This window comes from Aythya marila (assembly GCF_965140915.1).
Source record: "Aythya marila genome assembly, chromosome: 13".
Classification (NCBI taxonomy): domain Eukaryota; kingdom Metazoa; phylum Chordata; class Aves; order Anseriformes; family Anatidae; genus Aythya; species Aythya marila.
The window spans coordinates 13,258,014-13,283,536 of NC_139054.1; the positions used below are offsets into that span (position 1 = coordinate 13,258,014).

The window sequence follows — 25,523 nt, forward strand, 5'->3', positions numbered from 1 at the left end:
TTCCCTGCACTTCGGATACCACCTTCATTGGTTTCAACCTGCATATGAGCTCCAGGTCTTCTGAAGCCACATCCCAGCTCTCCACACCTAAAATACTTCTGAAAGTGACTTAAAAGTGATGAAAACAGCACCAGATCAGAAGAGAATGAAGGCAAAAGTTGACGAAGGATGCATCCACGTGAGCTGCTCCCAAACTGCAGGAAGGTTCTGAACGCAAACTGGGCAGAAGTCTGTGAAGAAAACTATTTGGTTTCGATGGAAAGAAAACATTTGCAATATTGTGTAGAATGCAGCGCAAGCTCACCCAAAGGGCCAAGCCTCAAGCTGAACTACTGTATTTGGCAATTTGAAAATGCACTGTTTTGATCGTTATAATAAAAGTGAAATAAAAATAATATAAAGTAAAATAAAATAAAATAAAATAAAATAAACCATTTTTTTTTTTCAAAATGGAGTGCTCTCAAGTCTCTGTAAAAGACAGCTTAAGGCAGCCTGACTCTGCCAAGGCTGTGCAGGAGCGGGGCTGGCTCAGGGTGCATCACAGTGTGGCTGGGGCACCCCTGGGTGCTGCTGCTTGGGGATGGGATGGGATGGGAGTAGTTGGAAGGGACTTCAAAGGCCCTCCGGTCCACCTGCCTGACCTGGGGGCTAACCAAAAGCAAACCCATGTTCCTGAGGGCACACCCGGGGGGTGACCCCCCCCGAGCCCCGCACCGTGCGGGCTCCCCGCCGCTGCCCCCCGTCGCCGCGCGGTGTCGCCATCCGACAGCGCTGCCGCCTGCCCCCCCCCCAGCCCCTCCCCGCCCCGCCCCGGGCCCCGGCACCGCCCGGGGGTGGGGGCGACGGGATCCCCCCCCCTCCTCCAAAAATAAAAAATAAATAAATAAAAAATCCCCCCCAAAAAGCCCCGCAGTAACGGGAGCTGCGCATGGAGAGGCAGGGGGGGAACGGGAGCTGCCGGCCGGGGTCGGGGGGGGGACAGGCGGTGGCCAGGGCTAGCAGCGGGCTGGCGGCCGTGCTGATCGTCACCATCGTGGTGGACGTGCTGGGCAATGCCCTGGTCATCCTCTCGGTGCTGAGGAACAAGAAGCTCCGCAACGCCGGTGAGTGCGGGGAGGAGCGGGGGGACCCGTGGGGACGGGGCGCGGGGAGGTCCCGGGGTGTCCCCCGCTGGGTGCCGGTGTCCTGGCAGCCGGCAGGGAGGGCTTGGGTCTGCCGTCAGAAGTGGGTTATTTCGGCAAAGGCTAGGAGAAAATTCGGTAGGAGTTGGTCCGGAGGGAGTTTCAGGTGGTGCCGGTCGGATGCGCGTTGTGTTAGGAGTGCTCGGGCTGCTTTTACGTGCGAAGGCATAAAGTGACCTGTACTGTTAGAGCTCACTAAATGGTTCGGATGAAATGTTCTCCGGTGTTTATAAGGTGGGAGAGAAAGTTGTGAGTGCTCTGCAGGTGCTGAGCTCCCTTCTCTGTATCTTAGGCTTCTGTTAATACGGAGTAACTCAACAGAGGACAGTAAAAGTAGCTTTTTACTACAGGATAAGTAGTAAAAATGGGTGAGCCTGATGGGACAGCATCCCCCCTTCTTGCCCCCACTATTTGATTGATTTATTAACGATAGTGCTCAGCTGCTGGCTGGGGCAGGAGCTGGGTGCAGCACCCCCGAGCTCTGAGACTGTGTTTGCCCAGGCACACAAAGCGTAGCCCATATGATCCCCAGCACATAAACGTGCTGCTTTCTGTTAGCTTTGCTTTAACATGGGAGCATTGGGAGCTTGTGATCAGAAGGAAAAATAGATACCCCCTATCTCTCCCCCCAGGGTAACTGGTGGTGTATGTTCTCTGGCTGAGAAGTGCAGCAGGCAGATTTGAAGCCATTTAGCTGCCTTTACCACCTGTCTAATTGTTAATCACTTGGGTGCATTGCAAGTCTTAAGCCTGCCTCCTCTGCGAGTTAAAGTTGCTAGGAAGTGAAGGAGAACTACCTCCCCTCTGGGTTATAACAGAGATATTTTCAGTCTAAGTACCACTCAAGAGCCAGGTGCCAAACACATTTCCAGGCTTTGGTTCGTGCGTTCAAGGCTCAGCACACTTAAAAGGTCGAGGATGGTGGGCAGAGGCTCTGGAAATGCAGTTTTCCAGCTCTGCTGAACTCTCTGCAAACACAGGCAGACAGCCAAAGCGTGCACGCCTTGAAAGCCCATGTCTCACACCCGTGCTGCCCTGCAGAAGGCTGCTCCTGCTGCCTCCTTTTCCTCAGTAGCAGCATCGTCCACTCAGGGAGCCGAAACCTCTGTAGGGGCAGTCAGTGGGGTTACGACTTTAATTAGGTCACCAGGCTCAGCTGGATTTAATCCCCTTGCTATACTCCGTGTATGTTGCTGTGAGGCTGTCATGCTGGCCCAAACCCAACGCAGAAGTCCGCACGTGTTATGTCCGCACGGATACCTGTGTCAGCCAAATGCCGGGGCTGGGAAGAAACAGCAGATCGGCCTGACAAGCCCTCCTGCCATACAGCTGTGCTGGCCAGCACTAATTGCATTCCCATCTCCTCATGCTTTGCTGCTGTGGCCATTCCCTGGCTCTGCAGGACCGCAGACGGGGTTATCAGCCTGCGCTTCCCAGGTCAGCCAGCCCAAAATGTTGGCACACCACAAGCTTTGTGTTTGCTTGTGGGGGGGTTATTTATTGTTCTGAGACCTCTGGAACTTCCTGCGTGCCCTGTGACATGTTTCTTTTCTCAAAGTCAGCATTAGGGAGCTCCTTGGTACATGTTCATGTTTTCCAGTTTTGCAGATGTGGAAAATGTTTAGTCGTGCTGAATGCCTTTCCCACTTGCTTCTGGAATTCGGAGAATTTGGTTATATCAGAAATGTAACTCATCCTTATCTGCAAAGACAAAAAGAAATGCTTATACTTTCTACATCTGCTGTATCAGGACGGATAATTTCCCTGGACTTTCTTTTAGTGTCAGCCTGTTGTATCGATAGATCACTGCCTTTTTCCTGACATATGTTGCCGTTATTTTTTGTGATATCGTTTAGCTTTCTTTATAAAATAATTTGCTTTCTAGCTACTCATAGTGGATTCTCTATTCATTACTCATTTCTTAATTCGTCTCCTGTCTTAATTCTTTAACAAAATAAACTTTTTCTGAATATAGTATTGCTTTTCTGAAAGGAGGAGGGTTCTACTGAGGTATCTTTAAACATCTCCCACTGTCCCATTCGTATATATTTAGGTGTTTTCTTTCAGTTATTTTTGTCTGATTGTTTCTAGTTTGGGGAAACGGACCTTTCAGAGGCGTCGCATTGGACCACGTTCAGTTTTCATATCTCAGGTGCAGTTGGGAACTGTACTTGGTTTCCTCCCAGCTCCTGCAGGATTTCCTTGTCCTAGAAAGCTATTGACTGTATGTAGGTGTTTTGAGATGATTTTTTTTTTTTTTCTTTTTAGCACCACAAACCCTCCAGCATCTGCCACAAGCCTGAAACGACATCGTTTCTGTACATCGTGGGTAGCTGCTCATCTGTTCTGCCGGTTCGTTCCTCTGTAGCAAACTCCCACCAGGGCTTCTGATTTATCCTGACCCCCTGGAGTATCAGAGGATCTGACATGGGGGTTGTGGCCCTCTGGGCTCAGCCCAGGGAGATGTGACACTGGCCAGGGAACTGCAGGAGGGCCGCTGGGACTCCACGTGGAAGGGTGACACCCGGCACCCCCCTCTTAAACAGGGATGCCACCAAAGGTGTGAGCTGCTCAAAAACGTCCTCGCTGTTGGTGGGGAATTAGCAGTGACAGCATTCCCTTTTAGCTTCATTACCGACTTGCTCAGCTGGACAGTGATGAATTTGCCACGTCGAGCTGGCTGCCAGCGATGCTCCTGTGCCATCAGCCACAAATGTGGATGCAGCACCGGGGCTGCTTCAGGGAGAGCTGTGGTGTCCGGATGTGTCCCAGTGGGCTCAGGGGGCTGCTGTACTGGTGGTGTACTGGTGGTGTAATGGTCCCTGCTGGGCTGGTGGCTCCTTGTCATGTTGTCCCAGCGCTGTGCCATGGGCACACACAGTCCCTGCAGATGTTCCTGGGCTGAAGACTTCTGTAATTGTGGCCTGCTGGCTGGAGGTTTTAGTTTTTTTTTCCAGTCAGGTGAAGACCCTTCTCTCCAGCCATATGTGTGCTTAACACAGGTTTTTGCTGTGTGCTGGTGCAGGTCTCCGTACAGCTACCCTCAAATTAGTTGAAACAAAGTTCCTCTGATCAGGAAAACCTGCACCAGACTCATCTCCATCTCTTGGGGACTCTTCTGGCTGAACTTTGCTTTCTGGTTTTGAGGCCACGAAGGAAGGGTGTTTCTGCATGGCTGCCTGCAGACCAGGATCCTGTTTTTGTGCACAGGCTCCTGCAGAGGTGCTGGGCACCAGCCCTTTGCCTTCTCCTTCTCCTCTGTGCCACTGTCAGGCTGTGCTTTCCCACGAAACACCACCTCAGCTGCGCCCAGGCTTTGTACAGCAGGAGAAACGCGGCCAAGTTGTTCGTGTGCCAAGCAAAATCCCAGCCTGCCTCCTTGGGAGGGCTGCCCTGCACGCCCTGCAGCAACAACAAGCTGGGCTGGCCCAGGGCTGGGTGCTGCTGAAAGATTTGGAGGGACAAACACTGGCTTTGGCAATAGCAAATGACTAATGGCCTCGCTGACAGTCCTGCCACACGAGCTGGGACCTGTTTCAGGAAGAGGGAAGGTGGGCATACATGCTCTGTTTACTTTTTTTTTTTTTCTGTCTCCATTTTCTTTGTGTTTTGTTTGCTTTTCTTTCTCTGTTCCACGTGGGTGATGTTTAATCCCTTCCAAGTCCAGGCAGAGAGCAGCAGGAGGAGGACAGGACTGTCCTGGGGGCTGCCTGGCAGTGACAAGGCTGTGCCCTGGGGCTACTCCTGGAGGAAGGCATGGAGGAAAACCTGTGCCGTGTTTTTTTCCCATTTGTAACCATTCCCATTCCTGAAGTCGGAGCTGCTTACCAGGAGTAATTCCGGGTGCTGCTGTCTGTCACCACCCAGCCTCAAAGATCAGTCGGTCCAGAGGGGCTGCGACCAGCTCAAGGGAACACCTAGGTGGGAAAAGCAGGGTTTTTTGTGCAGGGCAGAGAGGGAGTGAAACTGGCTTTGCCCCACCTAATTAGGACAATAGGCTAATTAGCTAATGAGAGGAATCTTCCCAATGTGGCTGTACCCTTGGAAGATGTTAATTAAAGTCTTGCTCAATCCCAAACTAGACAAAGCCTCTGTGATTAGTGTGGGAGCAAGGAAAAACCAGTGGCTGAACGCCAGCATTGTGTCCCGCAGCACAGGCACAGCCTTCGCCTCCTTCTCCTAAAAAGAATATATTTGCTTTGGAATAAATTATACAGAAATGGAAACGGAGCAGTGGGCAAGCAGCAAATAGGGCTTGCAAGGGGTTGGAGTGTTTCTGCCTTTCCGTGGAGGCGTCTGCCCTTCTTCTCTTACATTTTGGCTGCAGTTCTCTCCCTCGTGCTTCCTTTTTTGAGATAAATTTCTCCCACAACTGGCTGGGTTTCTTCTGACTGATCGTTACCCTTATAAAACCATTTGGGGCATTCGCATCACATTGCTAAGCCAGTCTTTCACGTTTTTGTCTCACCTTTGAAGGTGATCCCTTCGCGCTGCCGGGCAGACACCAGCCTGCAGCATCACAGATTTACCTAACTCAGTGTAGATCTGGATTCATTAGATCAGAAAACTTCCCTGAATAGGGAGCAGGACAGACCATGGAGAGTTGAGCGCTTCTTGACTTGTTGGCCTTGTTCTCTAGTCTTATTCCTTATCTAATCAGCAAAGCAGGGTGACCAGAGGGTGTAAACGATTGCAGATTAAGAAAGTGCAACGTGGAAATACTGATCTCTGGGACAAAAAACAGCACGGGCCCCAAATGAAGGGCTCTAGCAGTCACACAGAGCACAAAAACTCAACTTGGCTTGTGGGGATGAGCTGTAAAAATTCAGAGGTGAAGCAGGAGGAGCTGCTTGCACAGCCACGTGCAGCACAGATGTGGCAGCTGGCTTTTGCTCAGCATCCAACGCCTTTGGGCAGAAGCTTTGGGGGAGTTTCAGTAGGAAAAGTGTATTGTGATTACACAGCAGTTAAAAATGTATCGTTTCTTGTCAGTAGTGTATCTGCCAAACTTGTAAAGGCTTTTTTTTTCCTCTTCCATGGCTATTTTTGTTTTAAGACCTGCTTTGCAACACAGTTGGTAAAGACAGGCTTTTGCTTTAGAAAATGAAGGAAACGTTGCAAATGAATAGGCAAGGCCGGTATTTTATTGATGGCACCGACGGGGAAGCCCAGTTCTGATTTTATCTGCAGAAATTCCACAATTTTGCAGCGTTGCCTGGCAGACTTCCTCCTGATTTTAGAATGGGTCTGAGTGGAAAGCTCTGCTCAAATATGGACTTGAACTTGGCATTGCCTGTGAACTTTCTAGAGATCTTCAAGTGCACATAGTGGTGCTAAGAGTTCAGAAGAGATCAGTAGTTATGTATCACCATAGACAGTGTTTTAATTCATATATCTGCCCTGAATAAAACTTTTGGAAAAGCTTCTGTCTAAATTTAAATCAGTTGTCTCTAGCAACCAGACAGTAGCACTGAGCAAAATGTGCTGAGCTTGTGAAACAAGCGGGGATATTAAGCCACGAATAAATCATTGGATCAGATCAGCTTGCGCTAACGATAGGGCCCATTTAAAGAAAATGCACCATGTAATTCAAAGTGTTTCAGAATTAATAATAATAATTACATTCTTAATCACCAGGAGGCAATGTTTCTTTCCCTTGCAGCTGAGGAAACCTTAGCAATGGAGGATTTACACTTCTCTAGGTGTAAGCCTCTAATTTCTCTCAAGCAATTGTATCGGACACGTGCTGTTGTGCAGGATTATTCCCCCCTGCCAAAGGGGGAAAATCAAGGATTGCAAATTTAGTTTTGTGTATTGCTTCAGGAAGGGAGTGGATTTGAGTCCTATTTCTGCAGCAAGGTTTTCTTTAGTTTCTGGAGAACACTTGGGCAGCAAGCAGGGCACTGACATTTTCTCACACGATGTCTTGTATAGCGAATAAAACTTGGATCGTTCACTTCATATAATGGAGGCTTTATGTTAGGCGAGTTGTGCATCTGGTCTAGGTAGCAGGGCATCTTCAGGTACAGGTTGCTTCTCCCACCAGTTTGTCACCAACATGCAGCCATCACCCAGGCAGCATGGTTATGGCTTTCATGGAGATTCCCGAGCTTACCACCAAGTTAGGCTTCTGTGATGCAGGCTTATCTTGGAGGAGGCTTGCAAAGATTTGTGTAATATGTAAGTGTGTGTTTTCCATGAATACATCCTGTTTTCTGGCCATTGTTTGAGCCTGGGCTCTGTGTTGTGGCTGTTGCAGCATCTTCCGTCCCTGCCTGGCCTCAGCCACTGCTTCCCCAAGTAATTCTTCTCCCATGAGGTCCTATAACTTGTTAAGTGAAAGCTTTGTGCATCAACTGCCTCGTAAAATTTCCTTGCGTATTTACTGGAGCAGTGTTCAGAAATGAGTGCTCTCATTAGAGAAGCGACCGTGTTGCATTAATATTACATGTGAGCGTGGAGCACTTGACTGTGTGTCAGGAGGAGTGCTCCCCCAAGGCACATTATCGCACCGGAGCCCAGTAAATGTTTTCTTGAACTTCTTCATGCAGCAGCTGCTGCTGCAGTTGCTGGCAGTGGGACAGGAGAAGAGATGACCCTCAGACCTGCTCTCATCCTGAGAGCATGCATGACCGCCCTGGTCTCCATATGATGAGGGAAAATGTCACCTTACTGGGCCTCTGTGGAGTGGTTCAGCATGGTAAGTGTTGAGCTTATTTGCTCGGCTTTCTGAACGCTTTTTGATTCTTGTGGTATTCACAAAGTCCAAGACATTATTTCTATAAAGAGGTGAAAATCTAGGAAACTTAAGCAAGAGAAAAGCAACTGAAATATTGGCTTTTTACAGCTTCTCCAAGATGGCATGTACTGCAGTCCCTTGCCTTAGGGCTCCATGACATTTCTGTTACTTGTTATATTGGAAATGCTATTTGCATTCATCCACTGTAGATGTATACAAATATATTTCCAATCAAGAGGTAAAATTTAAGCTGAGGGAGAATTCAAAGTTACTTTATGGGCAAGTACCTTCTGTAGTTTTGATTTTTGTACGGTGCTCAATGCTCCTTCTCCTCTTAAAACTTGAAAACAGGGCAGCGCGTGCCTCAGGATGTGATGAGGAGTTTGGAAGAAGAGCAAAGTTGAGAAAGAAGAGCTTAACTTGTGATGTTGCCTGCCTACCTTCGTTAAATACATCTGTCCAACCCAGCTTTCAAAGTGATGCTCCCAATGTTGTTGCTGCAGAAGTGGTGAGATGAGTCGTGCCAGGACCAGCCCTGTTGGGAGCAAACCAGTTGGCAAAGAAGGCAGGAGGGGAGTTTTACCTTGGGACTTCCAGTGCTGAAAAGGAAGTACAGGGGCAGGAGGTTTGACCTCAGCAGCGTCTGGCTGTTCCTTGTCCTCTGCTGAAATATAAAGGAAAGCAGCAAGGGCTTTCTTGGAACAGTAGGGAAGGGAAGGATGATCTCAACTGTGGGATGTAGATTTATGGATCTCATAATAGGGCTCGTGTTTGCAAATGTTTTTCTGCTTTTCCTAGTGAGAAACAGCAGTCCAATTGTGTTCTCCCTAAGAGAAGGATCATTTATGCTCTCAGCGTGGATGCTATTTCCAATTTTCCACAACCTTTCAGTGTCTTAACAGTCTCTTGTGAAGATAGTGTGTTTATTTATTTTTCTCGATAAGGTTGTGTGGTGTCCGCTGTTAAGGGCTCTGTGTATCTTGGGGAAATGAGTGTAGGTAGGTAATCATTTGCATGATATCATGTGCCGGAGTTGAAGTCTGTGTAATTATGTAAAAGATTGAAAATGCTGTGAGCTATGGAACTGAAGAAGTTTGTGGTTTCTAACCTGGACTTTATCCAGTATCTAGTTTTGTCTTGGATGTTACATGGGTAATGAAATATATTTTGCATTATGTCATTCCAGTTTCCAAAATACATCTCCAGAGCACTGGTAAACTCTGAATTCTGTTTTACCTTGGAATGGGGATTGGAAGATTTCTCGGATGCTTTTATGATGAGTGTTAATTATACGCGTATCATTTTTAGGCTCTCGAATCTGTATCCCCATGATGTTTGTGTAACTGTTGCAGCAGCTACAAATACTGATGTAAACACCAGGCCACATCCATGGAAAACAATCTGTAAATCACCAGGAGACTGCAACGCATGCTGGATTAGGGCTTTGCTCCCCTGGCCTTTACATAGCATCAGCACAACCATTACCTTCCCAACGCCTTCTTGCTTTTGGGATGGGAACTGCTCTTCACAACACGGGGAGATGCAGAAGTGTGTGGTTTACAACCTGCTGCTTGTCCCTGGGGAGGTCCTGCTGATTCAGTGAGAGCTGGCTTTGTCTCCCGTGACACAGCAGCCATAAACTGAGGGGAAAATGGAAAAATCTCTGAATGCTGGTTTAAATGGCTAATGGGGAATGCAGATGTGGTGTTCTGCCCTCCCTGATGTCCCCAGGGGCAGGGCCGAGCTCTCTGATGTTGACGACATGGGTCATGCCTTGTGCCTGGAAAGTGTCAGACGTGGAAGGAGAGATGGGCTTTTTGGGTCCCCTGAGCATCCCCTGCACAGCCTCAGCTACCTTCAGCTTTGTCAAGGAAGCAAAAAAGCTTGAAATTGCAGTGAAATACGCTGCTCCTGCTGTGTTCATCCAAAAATTCTTGGCTGGTGCCAGCACGCCTGCGAGAAACGAGCAGCAAGAGCCCATGCGTGCCCCTCTGCCAACCCTCCCATAGTCGGGTTTCTAAATCACAGAGTTTCTCTCTTTTTTTTTTTTTTTTTTTGGGTGGATTAACACGGATCCAGATCCAACAAGAAGTCGGCCTTCAGTGGCCTGGTAAATCGTCCTTAATTTTCTGGAATAGGTTAATTTCATTTAGGCGAAGGGAGGCCAAAAGAGCAGGCTTTTCGGGGCACTGCCAAGTCAGAAGATTAAGTCAGCATTAAATTCATTAGCGAGCCAATCTATCTCTGTTGGCTAACACTATCTCAGCCTTTTTGTCTTGCATTTTCTTTCTTGAATGGCAGTTTAGGTAACCCACAACCTTGCTGCCGTATTGTGGCATTATACAGTGGTTGCTCCACTGAAATCCAAGTTTACTGCCCTCATAACATGTTTTCAGCAGATTGAGTTTAGTTTTAGTTGAGCATTGAAATGAGGCTGGTTTCCCCAGGGGCTGGTTCTGAATTGTGTCCATAAGAACTTGTCCCACGGTCTGTGGTTTTGTGAAAACTGAATGCCCTGCTTTCCCAAAAAAACTTAGGGTCACCCTATACCTTTCTAATGAGCTCAGTCGCTCACAATATCCCTGCTCTGCTGGGGACCAGTTTCCATTGTGCAGAAACCTTTTTTATTTTTTTAATGAGCCATCCACTCTCCTGTACAAAGGGAATGAAGCTGGCCTTCGGTAACAAAAATTATTGGGGAAAGGCAGGCAGTGCGATCAGACACGCTTCAGTCTCCTTGAGAAATGAAGCGAACAAAGATGAGTAGTGCTGATATTCTGAGGTTTGCATAGTGCCATCACTGCCTGCCTGCTAAGGAAATTCAGAAAGCTTGGTGCTGCCCCCTCATGCTGTGGGATGATCTGTGGCTGCCTGGCAGCTTAGGTATTTAATTCCTTTGCTTTTTCAGTGTTTGTTTTGGACCTGATTGAAGCACAGAGCTCCCAGCCTGTTCTGGAAATCAGCATCCTTCAGGCAAAACCTCACACTTGACTTGCAGGATACTTTTCAGTCCCAAGCACGTCGTAGCTAATGCTGCAGACCCATCAACATCTTTTCCTCCAAGCCGAATGCTTGCAGGTTTTTAAGCAGTATTGTAACACCAAGTGAGTAATGGGGAAATTTATCCTGGTAAGATTTATGGCTTTCATATTGGGGGGCTCCAGTTGATACCAGATTAATGTATTAAGGTTTGAGCAACCACCTGGGAATTAACACTTACTTTCAATCTGAAATCTTGGCTGAGGCCTTTTGTCACATCTGCACTAATGACTCAGTCTTCATAAGAGGTTGAATTTCTTTGCGTGGTCTTTTGAAACTAAATATGAAAGGGGAAAGATGGCCCTTAATTTTAACAAGTTCCCATTTGGCTTAACAGCTGCTGTGAGCTCTGCCTTGTCTTTCTGGCTGCATTTGCCACTTTGGCGGTGTGTTTCGGGCTGTCAGAGCCTTACAGGGTTCTAATGAAGCACGACACTTCTTTTTCTTCTCCCCACAGCTGTTATTTGTCATTTGATATAAATCTGCCTCGTTACAGCCTCATTCCTGAATAAATGATAAAAGGGCAGTTATCATAAGAAGGCAGCGCTGGCATGTGAGCTCCTGCCTTGCTGCTGATATAGAAGAAGCTGTCGCTCTCCTTTGAAAGGCTGTGCTATGTAGCTGAATTTCGGAAAGACTTTGTACTCCCGAGGGAGACCAAAGCAGACCTCTTCCCCTGTTCTGCCCTTCGCTCCTGTCTTGTCCCAATTAGCAGCTGTGGTCCAAGCCCCTAGTGCCAGGATGCGTTTGTTTTTGGGGTGGTGAAGTCAATGTGCTCCTGGGGCACATGATGACCAGGGCAGGGTGACGTGCTGGCTGAGGTGCTCCAGCCCCATGCTCCTGCCTGGGGATGCTCCTGGATGTTGAGGCTGGAGCTTATTGCAAGGGCCGGGCTCCTCATTGTGTGTACATCCATTACCGAAGCTCTGAACCCCAGTTCCTTAGAGCTCTGATGTTGCAAATCACTCCCTGGGTTCCTTACAACATCCACAGACACTTGACTGGGCTATTTCAGTCCACTGGAAGCTTCATGTGGTGTCGAGGACGGTCCTGCTGGGCTGAAGATGACCTCCTGGCTCATGGGATGTTGCCTGAGCTGCCGAGATGCAGAAGCCTCTGTACTAAGCCCAGGCTTTGTTTCATCCTGATGTAGCTCCTTAAATATTCTGTCACTCTGGAGCTTGTCGATCAACAAAAATACTTCATCGGGGCAGCTAACAACGTGGGATTTGAGCAATGAAAGGGAAAATGAGTGAATCCTGCTAAGCAGAGGACACAGAGGTTTACAAACGGTTCTGAAGGGACCAGGAGGCAGGAAGTCGTATCTCATGCTGGATAAATGACAGCTCTTTAAATATGCTGTCAGTAGATAAGGAAGGCCTAGGGGCGGGGGAGACGGCTTTTCAGAAATGGCACGGAGTGAGCGAGGTTGGTTTTATTTATTTATTTATTTTTAAAATTAGGAATCTTGACCATTTCTCTTGCCTTTGGAGAGAGAGCCTCCTTGGCTTGGCTCCTCCAAGCCTCCTTGGCCTGTGATGGGAGTCATAAGGCTAAATAAAGTTGCACGCTACCGCTTTGAAGTATCCTGGTGTGGGTGTTAAGCAGTTTCAGAGAGAAGAAATCCCTGTGATTTATTTTTTGCTGAAAAAACTTCAATGGAGATAAAAAGGCAAAGGACAGAAAAGTTTACGGATACACTTAAAAGCCCTGTCACTTGATGATTATTATGCAGTTGTAAAGTAGGTCTGCCCCCAGCATTACTGTCAAGAAAGAAGGACTTTGTGGTATTTCAGGATGAGGCAAGCTCAGTTTCATATGGATGGCTTTATTTATTTCCAGCATCTTTTATTTATTTATTTATTTGTTTGTTTATTCACTTATTTTCCTTTCTGGGGGCAAAATGTTGTTTGTTTAAGACAGAATCCAGTGGTATTGTGCTGGAAGCTGTTGATAGCAGAGGTATCTGCTCAGTTGTGCTCCACGAGTGCAAGATCTCCCACTTACCATGCACATTTCTCTGCCTACATGTGTGGCTACTTACTTCGAGAGGTTCTTCCAGTAATTTAGGTCTCATAGGCCCATGCAATCTTATCCTCATTCACCCAATTGGATACTATCCACCATTAGACTTCCTATAGAGGTCAGTGTTAGAGCACACCCATTTAAACCATGGGCTTATGTTAGAACACATTTAGTGTGGACTTTGCTGCAAAAACTGCTTTTTTCTTGTAATATTCCCATACATTGCACCTCAAAGATGATTAAGCGTCACAAGTCGTTAGGAAAAACAAACAAACAAACAACCCCCCCACCCAAAAAGAAAAACCACAAAAAAAACAGACACAAACAGAAGCAAATGTCCTCATACAATTCACTTGGGACTCCCATTTCCAAGAGTTTCTCGTACCATCAATAGCTCCTTGTTGCCGGTCCTGTACCCAGATTTGATACGAGTTCTGTAAGTCCTGTGGAATATCTAAAATAAAGATTTTGCTGATGTTCTGGGAAACAATGTATTTTGGACTCATTTCTGGGAAAAATAAGAAAGTCCTTTAGGGCTTGCCTTTTTTTTTATTATTATTATTTTTATTTGAGGTATTTTTTTCCAGTATCATTATTATTGTTATTGAATCAACTTGATTTGTTTGCACTGGATTTTTGCCAGCACAATTGTATCAGTGTCCCTGCAGTGTTCCCAGGTGAAAGTAACTCTCTGTTTCTGATGGGATTAGTAGATAGTTGTGAATGAACCAGAAGGTTCAGGACAGATTTTCTTTCACTTTCTGGTCTCCTACTTACATGCAGGCTTCTTTCACAGTTGGCATCACCATGGCCAAGCCAACAAATGATGGGTCTCTCTTTGTCTGTCTGTAACGCAGGGAATATTACTCCTGTTCCTAGCATATTGTGAAGGCGAGATGAACAGTAATTCAGGTAGCTCAGCCTTTTTCCTAGCTGGGAAAGGAAACAGCTTTCTTTAGACTGAGAATGGGAAAAGCAGACAAGCTGTCTCTAGGCAGACAATCCCATTTCACCATCCCTGAGCTGAGGACGGACACTTGGAGCACAGATGCTTTCTCTTAGTGTGTGTACCAAGCCTAACTCTTTTCTGTTATGTAAAGCCCTTCTATTATTATTCCTTTGGTTATTGATTTAGGCTTTGTTATTTCATAAGTTGATTACATTTTTTGTCTAAAAATGGCCTTTATGGCAAGTGAATCATTTTGATGTTAATCTCTCGTTCTTGTTGGACATAGCGCCAGAGGCGTGATGCTGCCAGGATCAGTATGTGTTAGAGGTCTGTCTCGAGCCTCCACTAGAAAGTGAGGTTGAATTTGGGGCAGCGTTTCGTCTTGTGCTGATCTGTGACCAGACTGAGCTTTTTCTCTGTTGCCTAAGTTCAACTTGCTCTCTCCTGAAGCTGGGAACTGTACCATACTGCTTTGTTTCAGGGCACTTGGCAAACCAGTTAATAAATGCTAGGCTTGGAGAGTTAACATGGGCTGGTAGAGCTTATCTGTGCTTGTGCATCCTAGTGTGTCAGAGTAAATGTAAAGGCATCAGCCTGCATGGGAACGGGCTGCTTAGTCACGCAGTACCGCTCGGCAGTGATTTCGGTCAGAAACAGAGGGCAGTGAGCTGTTGGTTTATGGTCCTTGAAGGCTGAGATGCTGCAGCCAGTGCTGTGCGGGCTCAGCTGGTGCTGGCAGAGGTGCTGAGGCTTGTGGTGTAAACCAGAGGCTGGCTGTGAGGGCCTCCTGACTCCCACACCTCCATCCATCGGCCTCACTGCAGTGTCCTGTAAAGGCTACGAGTTGCACATGATATTCCCAAATTTGTCTTCACCCTAGGCATTTGGAAGGGATGCAGGGAGGAACCAAGCTTCCCAGTTGCCAACCGGATAGGGTTGCTTTTAGCACTTAATCTGCATATATTAAAAGCCAGATCAAGATGATCATGTATATTCCTCCTCTTTTTCTAGCAAAACCTATTGCCATATTTGCATCCAGGCAAAACATCACAGTAACAAGAGTTAAGTTTAGAAATCCAGAGGAATAACAACATTGGGATTTTTCCCTCATGCAAAAGGCCAAAGCTTCAGTGAAAACACTGGAAGAAGTCATTAAAAGGCACATAAATGAACAGAAAATATTATTTTCTAAAAGTTTAAAAACTTTTGGAGCTAGGTAAAATATCAAATTTTACATAGTTTCCTCTTTCTTTTAAAATACCTTCAAATAATATTTTCAGGAACGCGTGTCTGAGCCGAGCAGGATGTATGAGGATTAATGTGGAGTAGGAGGGTGAAGCTTTTGAGGCAGGGTTTCTATGGGATGGTCTGAAAGCTTCTTTTTGTTTTTAATATATCTAAAACTCTGAAAATGAGGGTGTTGCTCTGCACTGGTACCAAAAGAGGAACACCCCTTTCGAAAGGTCCAGAAGAGGAGGGAGCAATTCATTTTATTCAGTTGAGAGCCAACGTCCACCTCCCATCTGTGACACACCAAGGGAAAAAGTGCCCGTTTCCATTGTTTTCAATATAATGGTAAGCGATAAAATGGAAGATAGGAAACCATGTGAACAGGGCCGCTTGTATTTCCACACATTTCCACAGGCTCGTGAGCTTGAACACAGCTTTGAAGCTGGCTGGCCATATCCAAATGAAAGTTGTGAGTCTCTGGAGTGTAAACATTGCAATGATTGCCCTTCGCCGCACGCAATTAGAGCAGCTGAAGGCACGACTCAGATATGCTTTTGACAGCAATACAGTTAAAGGTCGTGACCTAAAAGCACATCTAAAACCCAGCCCTCTGCCAGCAGTGCAAGTAATTCTTTTCTCCAACCAGCAGACAAAATAATATGTGGAGCGTAAAAAAATGAATGTGATGGAAGTGCCTGGGAGCGGGTCCTTTCTACCTCAGTAAGTACTGCGAGGGTTTTCTCCTCCCGCTGGGAGCAAGCCTTTCCCACAGATCCAGAGGTAAAGGCAGCTTTTGTTCAGCCTTGGTGATGCACCGAGGAGCCGGCTGATGAGGCTTGCAGTCACGATGCCAAAGTGGTGCTGAAACACCTTGGCCTTGCTCCTGCATAGATGCCGTGGATGGCAAGACAGGGGAGCACCATGCACCCACAGCTTTCTTTCTGGGAACGACACCAGCGCTACTGGTGATGCTCATACTGAGCACACTGCTGCTCTCTGGCATCACGATTGTGCTGAGAGAGACATTTGCCAGGAAAAAGTTCAATGGTGGTGGAAGTTTATGCTTTTGTCTAGGACTTTCATTGTGTCCTTACACTGGATATTTCCACGTTCTCTAACATTACGTTCTAAGCATGCTGTGGTCCTCCTCTCCTGGCTGTTCGTTACCAGCAGGATCATTTTATGCAGCACAGTTGGAATTTGAGAGCTGCTGGCAGCCCGACCGCATCATCTGCCAGTGACCAGGCTGTGTCCCCTCCTGGTGGATACTGGATAATTGATTGTTTTTTTTCTCTTTCTCTGGTTTACTCCTGTCTTTGAATAGGCTTCCTAAATACACGTATAAAATCATCAGTTAGAATTTGTGGATTGATGAACTAAATAAGAGATCTTTTATTTTATTTTTTTTTCCTGTTGCCTGGACCTCAGGGAGAGTGTCCCTGGTTTTTGAGTTGTCGAACACTTTCTGTTGTCAAAATGTCAGCCTGGACTTTCTTCTTTGCCATTTTGTGCCGCATGTGTGATTGTGTGATGTTCTCAGGGCAAGTGACATTGAGCTAGACCCCTGCAGGAGGCTCAACCCTAATACTCTTTGACCGGGCAGTTACTTTGCTCCCTGGAGTGCCCTTTCGGGGCTGGGGATGTTGGAAATGCTCCTCAGTGTGAGGGCTGCAGCATTGGCTGCCCCAAGCACCCCAGTATTATTATCGGGCCAAAAGAGCAGCCAGTATATGATAACGTGGCTGCAAACCCTCAGTGCCATCTTTATAGTATAAAGAGAACAAAATTGTTCTGAAGGTGCTTTCTGTGAACTGCCACTTATTTCGCAGAGCCAAGCGTGCTCTTCGTGTCTGCCGAGTGGAAGTGGAGGTCAGCAATGTACAAGCAAATGCATAGCGAGTAGCAGGTAAAAACACAGAAAGGAGGCTGTCAGGGCTAATACAGAGCCTTGTTGCACGTTGAATAAAGCTTTTAAGACTTTATCTATTTTGCTTGGGGCAAACAGTGCATTTTGTTTCTGTTTTGCAGCTTTCAAAGGTTAAATAGAGAGTATTAGGTTATGGTAAGTGGTCATCAGAGGCTTGCTTTATAGTCATGGTCTGTTAAATTGTTTACTGAGCCTTATTACAGATAGATCCTTTTGATGCTGAAGAGAGTCTTAATTCCAGTTCACCTCCTTCTGGATATGAGTTTTTCAGAAAACCTGGGAAGAGAAACGTGAAAGTTAAGGTGCTTCGTATTGCAGGCCACAGATAGTGAATTGTCACCGCAAACATACTGGTCGCTCCTGTAAACTTAGCATTTTGTGTATCTTGGCATGTTTTTCTAACCTATCCTCTAACACTCTCCCTCCTTAACAAGGAAGGCGAGTGTAAGTCTGGTAACAGTGAATGAGGCTTTCGGATATTCTATTTGGACATTTTTGGCTGCATAAAAATAGTTTATTTTAAGACAAAGTATTTTAATCTCTTATTTATTTTTCTTTTCAACCCAGCTTCTAGGTTCAGGATGCCTAAAACACAGCCTGTGTGTCTTAGAGGACAGTCCACAGGTGCTGTGGGATCAACAGGGAGATCGATGCAACTGGAGCTTGGGCACCACGGGATTTCCAGTAGCCTCCTGAGGCAGGCAGGGCCAGCGACCCTTGTATTTGCACAGTGATGCTCAGTTCATCTTTGTAGAAGAGTGATGTGCATTTGTATGGAAGTCAGGTGATGCTCGGGCAGCCTGCCATTGGGGACCTTTGTGTATGTGGCTTATTGGGTTTGCAGAAATCTTTGCAGGATTTCCACGCATATGAAACCTGGTGCTAGGACTTGACAGTAAGTCCTCAGATAACCTGTGCTGTCAGATAATCCAGGCAAAATGGGTTCCTGGCACTGCCAGGGATCTGCTGTAGTACAGGAGCAGGCTGCCAGAGTGAGCAGAAACACAAGTATGGGAGTGATTAGGGGAGCTCACAGAGCAAAGTAGTAGGGCAGAAGGTGCTCTGGGATAAATCCCCTTCTGTGGTACCTGCATGTGCTTATAACCTGACCTGCTGCCAGGCTTCAGGTTGTTTCGTGTTTCAAATAATTTGCAGATTCCACTGCGAACAGGGTATATTGTACCTCTATAGTCCTGTGTTGGACCTGTGGCATGTGAAAAGGCTTCAAGTTTCTGTGAAAAGGTGGTCAGGTCTGTGCTGCCATTATGCTGGGGCAGGGATGGAGCACAGAGATGCGCAAACCAATTCATACCACATGGAAGTTTAAAAATGCGTCGGAAAGTGTGGAAGTTAATGAGGAATTATATCTGTATGCTCACGAAGAGAAAAAGATGCATCTGAAAATAGTGCCACAGAAGCACGTCACTGAAGTTTGAGATAATGTCCTGCTGGTATTACTTGCAGGCAGGACTCCTGTGTTTTATAGTGGAAAAATGTTTTTTAAAAATAATAATGAATCAGTAGTGACATAGAAAAGATGATTGACAGGAGATTGTTGTTTACTTTCCGTAACAGCCACACATTAGATGGCTTCACATTGGGTATTTAACTGAAGTTGACTCTTATTTCAATAAAAAGAAGCCATTTCCCATATTTTGGAGGGCCTATTCTGCTTGGAGGCATGCAGCGTGCCCCCTCCTCAGAGTACTCAGTTGTTAACATGCTCAGTTTTTCAGGACCGGCTGGCACGTGGCTGCTGGGTGGCTCTGGTCTCTGTGCTCACCCACCAGGAGAAAAATATAAAGCTGATCATGCTGCCAAATAAAAGGGAAGTTGAGTTTATTGCTGTGAAAAGGTGCGAAGTTAAGCCGTCTGACCTGATTTTTTTTTTTAATTTCTCTGTATTTTTACGTTTTCCCAACTATCCAAGTTAGTGAGGAAGGACTTGCAGAGGCTGTGATTTCTCCCAGTTGCTGGCAGGGATGTGAGGCTAAGAATTTTCCCTAAACTTCCCCAGAGGAGATTCTGGTGCTGGGGATACATTTTGCTTTTTGTTGAGGAGGCATCTTTGTGACTGAAGGAATACAAATTTGCTGCAGAGCAGCGCTCTCTCTCTATGTGAGTGCTAAGCCTGAATTGCCAGAGCAGCCACAGAGGCGTGCTGCCTGTGCGAAATCTCTCCCTGCTGAGGTTTTAGCCCTTCGCGTGTCCTCTGCTAATACTTGTTTTGAAATGATGCTTCATGTCAGCTGCCACAGCTCAGTGCCACCGTGGGCTGTTCTCGAGTCCGGACTGCTTCCCGGCCAGTGTGAAGTGGCCTTTGCTGCCTGACGGGGGCTGTTGACTGGTGCCGATAGTTTTTGTTGGGAGCAAACATAGCAAGGAGCCAACTGCGATGGTGATGCAGGCGTGATTTCTGACAGCCCTTGGATATGTTTTCCAAATGCCAAAGCCAGTGACCTAGTTGAACTGAGATCTCAGTGAGCCTCTCCATGGATAATACAGAAAAAGACGCATTTTTTGTTTTGTTTTGTTTTATTTTTGAGATAATCTGGTAGACAGCATGCTATGAAGGTTTGAAGAGAAAGTGTAGGTGTGATCAGTGAGCTGGGGTGTCACCTGTAACCCATAATCGCATGGATGTTACTGCCTTAAATCTATTAAACATATCTTCTACCAGTACTCTAATAATATTCTTCCTACTACTGCAGATTTATCTGCAGGGGGTGATGTTACGAAAAATGACTTTTCCTAGTGCTGTCCTCTATATTGCTGAGTTTCTCTTGAAATGACAATTTGTCTAATCATCAGAAAGCTGAATTTTGACAAATATTCCTTACAGCATTATAGCTGGTCCTGTAGTTATGCCAGTTCTCTAAAGACCTCTTGCTTCCTTTCTTCAGGAAAGTTATTAATCCATACATTTTAATTTAGGATTGTATTTGGGTATTTAGGAAGCCTGTTCAAAGACAGGAGGAAATAACAGCTGAGCTAAGGCTAATGCTTCCAGCTTAGATTTTTTTTAGGAAGCAATACACAGGTTAATAATGCCCAGTTACTCCCTATTGCTGTCAGTAGTACAGACAGCAAAGTCTTATTTTCTATGGTTTCAAACTCCAGTTGGGAGGCAGAGTGAAGCTCACAAGCAGAGTTAGGCCCAGAGAGGAGTTCTGATGTGGAAGTTGTCTGTCCGGACCTCTGCTAACCTCTCGTGGTCTCTTCTCCTTTTCCATAGGCAACATCTTTGTGGTCAGCTTGTCTGTTGCAGACCTTGTAGTGGCAGTGTATCCGTACCCTCTGATCCTGAGCGCCATTTTCCACAATGGGTGGACCATGGGAAACGTCCACTGCCAGATAAGCGGGTTCCTGATGGGCCTAAGTGTCATCGGGTCCATTTTCAACATCACCGCCATCGCAATCAACCGCTACTGCTACATCTGCCACAGCCTTCGGTATGATAAGCTCTTCAACCTGAAGAACACCTGCTGCTACATCTGCCTGACCTGGCTGCTCACCGTGGTGGCCATCGTGCCAAACTTCTTCGTTGGGTCCTTGCAATATGACCCCCGGATTTACTCCTGCACCTTTGCCCAGACGGTGAGCACATCATACACCATCGCGGTGGTGGTGGTCCACTTCATCGTCCCGCTGTCCATCGTGACGTTTTGCTACCTACGGATCTGGATTTTGGTGATTCAAGTCAAACACCGGGTGAGACAAGACTGCAAGCAGAAGCTCCGAGCAGCTGACATCCGGAATTTCTTGACCATGTTTGTGGTTTTTGTCCTTTTTGCTGTGTGCTGGGGACCATTAAACTTTATTGGCCTTGCTGTTTCAATTAATCCTTCCAAAGTGCAGCCACACATTCCAGAGTGGCTTTTTGTCCTGAGCTATTTTATGGCCTATTTTAACAGCTGCCTCAATGCCGTGATCTATGGGCTGCTTAACCAGAATTTCCGAAAGGAGTACAAAAGGATACTGCTGACACTCCGGACTCCCAGGCTGCTCTTCATCGATGTGTCGAAGGGTGGGACAGAAGGGCTGAAAAGCAAGCCGTCTCCAGCAGTAACGAACAATAACAACCAAGCTGAAATACACTTATGAGCCAGAACAGCAGCACTATTTATTCTGGGTTACCCTTGTACATATAATACATAAACCTTTCTACCTGTGCATTTCACAGCTCTTGTTGCTGGACCCCAAATGGCCACCCCCTTCACATGCAAGGAAGGAGTCTGGTACTTTTAATGCTCAGCTTATCACCATGACATCACGGCTTTGAGTAAGGATTTTAAGGGAACAACTGCCCTTTACCTTTTTTTTAATTGTTTTATTTTATATTTTTTTCCTATGCCATCATTCACTGTGTGCCTAATAAATTGCTTTGGTTGCTTCTGCAACAAGCATGCCACTATCCTCAAAAAGGGAAGCGTTCAGAGTGCATGAAAAAATGCAGCTATATTTGAAAATGCAACCTGCAGAATTGCTATGTAACACAAACCGACTTTTCTCACCTCCCTCTGAATTCTGTTCCTTAGCATTAACATAACCCAAATTACAGTAATCAAAGTGTAAACTGCATGACTTGGTATCTTTTCAGTTAGGTTAGTAACGGTGTTAGCCAGCAGGCGTACATATGAGCACAATGACTTCCACTGTGCGTGTGTTTGTTTTCCTTTTTCCTTCTATTACAGCTTAGTAGCTGGCCTGGGCTGAATGCAAGGCAAACAGAAGCCAGACCTAGTGAGTGTCTGATGTGCTCATTTTAATTGAATCTCTACAGATATTAAGTACCCTTGCACTCTCCTTCCAGGCCATGAATAAGAGTATATAGCACATGACATAATCTAATTGCAGGAAGATACTTGGAGCCTGATTCTAATTTAGGCAGTGTCCTGCCACAGCTTGCATTCATTCCAAACATCTATCAGAAGTCCCTTCTGCATGAGCATCATAAAAAAGATGAACATAACAGAGTCCTATCCGCTTAATGCAGATGCAGGCTTTTAATAAAAGAGGAAAACTGAGTTCCGGTGATGTTTGCACTTGGCCATGAAGGCAGAAGGGGAAGGAAGTTTTTGTTCTAACTATCTTCCCTTTTGCCCACCACATAACATGAATTTGATGGGGGAAGAGAGGGGAGAATTTTATTCCATTTTGTTCATGGGTGAAGCAGTGATTAATTCATGGGAGCTGGGAGAAGATAGCTACATAAGCATATTCATGCATCAGATCTCAGTTAAAACCTGAACTCTGTTTTCTTTGTCATTGAAAACCATGTCCTGAAGTGCTGGGAAGGCCAGTATCGCATCAGAAACAAGCACATGGGCAGAGATAAGGCTGCTTCTTTACTGAAGTGTGTGTAGGGGGACTGGTTGCTGTCTGTAAATATGACTTTATTTTTTCTTCAACTCATTGTGAATTCAACTCGTTACGGTTTTAAATGAGCGGAACCTGCTTTGAAACAGTCCCATTAAATCAGCAGATAAAACTCCCCTGGTGCAGCTCTGTCTTCAAGCTAGCAAGCCTGTCTTGGTGCCGGCGTACCAGGGGGCACAGCAGGAGCTGCACGAGGGGTGGGAGCAGGTCTGAGCCCCGTGGGTATTATAAGTACAGCAGCCAGCCTGCTCCTGATCAAAGAGTGCAGCCTTCTCCCAGTGACTTAAGGGACTGATTGCATTCAGAGCAGGTTCATAGGGCTGAGTCCTGAACTGCCGAGAGCCTTTGTGGTAGCACACAGGTGCCTCGAGATGAAAGCAGGCAGGATTTACAAAAATCCATAGGCAGGCTAAGTGCCTAATCCTGAGCAAAGGTAAGCCATTTCTGCACTGCTTGTTGAAAGCATCCTGTTGCTGAACGTCCCTCCTGCTGAATATTTTGGGGGAAGAAAAGTTGAAAGAAATTGAGCTCCTTTATGGATCAGGCCAAAAAACACTGCATGGTGCATTACTTCAGCGCAGCGTGTGTGCTGCCCCGTGGCAAAGGTTGCTGTGATGTGAGCAGGTCTCTGTCTTTGCTGGGCGCCCTGGCACTTCATGACGTTTTCAGACTTGAACATCTCCGCAACATCGGGTGATTATTGTTTTAAAATGCACTGCAGCCAGCATCCCATAATAGGAATCAAGCTGAGGTCTGTTTTGGCCTCTTGATCTGCCTGAGCATGGCCAAATAAAGGTATATTGACCCTCGGAAATAACATGGTCTGTTTGCCTTCCAGCAAAACCAGTCTGGACAAATTCACACCATTTTGTGCAAACAAGGATGTTTTGAGTCAAACTAGGATAAGACAAGTGCAGAGAGGCAGCTGCAGCTGCAGTCAGTGCTCCTGCCATCGCCCAGGGAGTTGTCCCCTGTGCTGTGACCAGTCCTCAAATTAGTTTCTAATTAGCCACAGCAGCGTTAGTCAGAATCACATTAGCAAATAATTTCATCTGTTCAGCACCAACCCAAGCCAAGTACACTCCTTTCAGACAATCACGAAGGATCCTTTACAAGTTTGCCAAATGTCTCATAATCCCCCACCGCTGGGGTTTCATCCTATGGATCCTTGCCTTTCTAACTGAATGTTTAATGCAGGCAATGCGGTATTTTTCCTTTCTTTAAGCTTGGATTTGCACTATTTCTTATTTGGGCTCCAAAGTAACAGCCAGCGAGTATTTGAACCAAGCTGGGTAAGCCAAAGAGGTCCCAAACAGGCACACAGTGGGAGCCTCTGCTGGTGTCTGGTGGGGAAAGGAGCAAGAGGAGCACCACAAGCATCTCCCAGGGGCTCATGGAGTCCCTGCTGAACCAAACTATGCAAAGTGACAGGGCACCTGCCTCTCTTCTGCTGGATTTGCAGGGGACAAAACGTCTGCTGCTGCGAGGTGGGGGCCCTGCTGCCACCCTGCGGGCTGGGGATGGGTCCTATGATGGGCTCCAGCCATCAGACGGCACCGAGAGCTCGCCCCGGCACAACCCGTTCAGAAGTGTTTTCAGAGTCCCAGCGGGATGATTCAGCCGTCACGGCTGGGTTCCTGAGCGAAGTCCTGCTGGGGCTGGGATCTGCAATACAAAACATTAAGAGCAGGGAATGCTGGCTTCAAACAGAAAACACTGTGCCATTTGCTAGCACTTTGATACAGAGACAGTACTTAGGATAGGATAGAGTAGATTTTTATACTGAATTATTTTAAGACTACCCGAGCAGCTCCTTATTTTTATGTTAAGAAATGGTTAACAGGGTACAGAAAGTTTATTTTGTTAACATTTGTTTACAGAAAAAGGGAAGTGTGTCTTAAACTGTGAATCCTGAGCAGAGTCTGTTTCCCCATGATAATCTAGCTTTAATCCAAATTGGAGCTTTCAAGGAGATCCCACAGCTTAAACTACACTCTGCCAATTCCACCTGTTGCATACCCTGCCTTAAGTCTCAGAAACAGCATTGACCTCCTATAAATAGGATTTATATCACTTGCTATGGATTTGATCTGTCCTGAATACCGAGTCTAGCCCCAAACCCTGAGATTGTTGTAGTGGATGTGAACTTATGGAGAGATGGTATTGCTATGAAGTAAGATTAATCTCTTGCCATGAAGAATTTTTTTTGGGATGTTGCTAATGAATGTTGTTTAATCTATTTAAGAGGAATGTAATTGGTATATTTATATATGAATATATATTGCATATACTGTTTCCACTTTGTCATTTGATTAATAAATCTGCAGTATACTTCCTATTGCTATTTTTTGTTCATGAAGAAGATTTGTTCCCTTTACCTGTTAAAACTGTAATAAATCTCCCATTGGACTGCTTATTGATTTTTCCCTTTGCAGTTATTTTTTAATAAATATTTGGAACAGCTTGGGTTTTGTTGACTACCAGGAAGCAGATTGAATTGACAAATATAATCGGTTAAAATAGAGATTGAGTTAAGGCGTACGTCGGATTCATGAGTTTTTCTTCCAGCCACCTGTGAGCCAGCAGCCTGATGTACTGCAGCCATCCTCTTTGTGGAGGAAACTCTCTTTGTGTCGTCTCATCACTGTGTGTCCCTCCAAGGCCCTTTGCCTTTCTCGTGTCTATGTTCTGCAGCTGTGAGATCATGGGTTGCAGCCTGCTTTTTTATAAGCCATTTCTTGCCCAGTCTCAGGAAGGGCTTTGCAAAAACCCTGCTGTGGCTGCATTTTTATTTTAAAAATCAGACAGCATCCAATGTGCTTCTTTTGGGCTAGTATTTCAAATTTGGGCTTGTGATCAATTTGTATTATGCTCTGAAAATAAATATTTAAACATATTTCTGAAAGGGCAATTAAACTGGAGTTATTAAATCATCAGTAAGATCTTAAGATCTTACTGATCTTTCGTTAAGAAAAGCGTATCCTAAATTAGTAAATTACTTATCAGAGAAAGCAGATCTCTGTTCTTGAAAGAAATGTGGCATCTAGCAATTAG

The 25,523-nt window shown here is 45.9% G+C and overlaps 1 protein-coding gene across 2 annotated transcripts; it reads left to right on the forward strand.

The window, feature by feature from the left end:
* The first annotated feature begins 839 nt into the window (after positions 1-839).
* GPR50 (G protein-coupled receptor 50) lies at positions 840-24,777 on the forward strand. Of its 2 annotated transcripts, none has more exons than XM_082770777.1 (2): positions 840-1,103; positions 20,326-24,777. In XM_082770777.1, exons 1-2 carry the CDS (start codon positions 929-931, stop codon positions 21,192-21,194), a joined length of 1,044 nt encoding a protein of 347 aa, XP_082626903.1. In that variant the 5' UTR covers positions 840-928; the 3' UTR covers positions 21,195-24,777. The 2 variants fall into 2 exon arrangements, with proteins under 2 accessions (XP_082626903.1, XP_082626904.1); XM_082770778.1 differs by lacking the exon at positions 840-1,103 and adding an exon at positions 4,293-4,732.
* Positions 24,778-25,523: the final 746 nt, after the last annotated feature.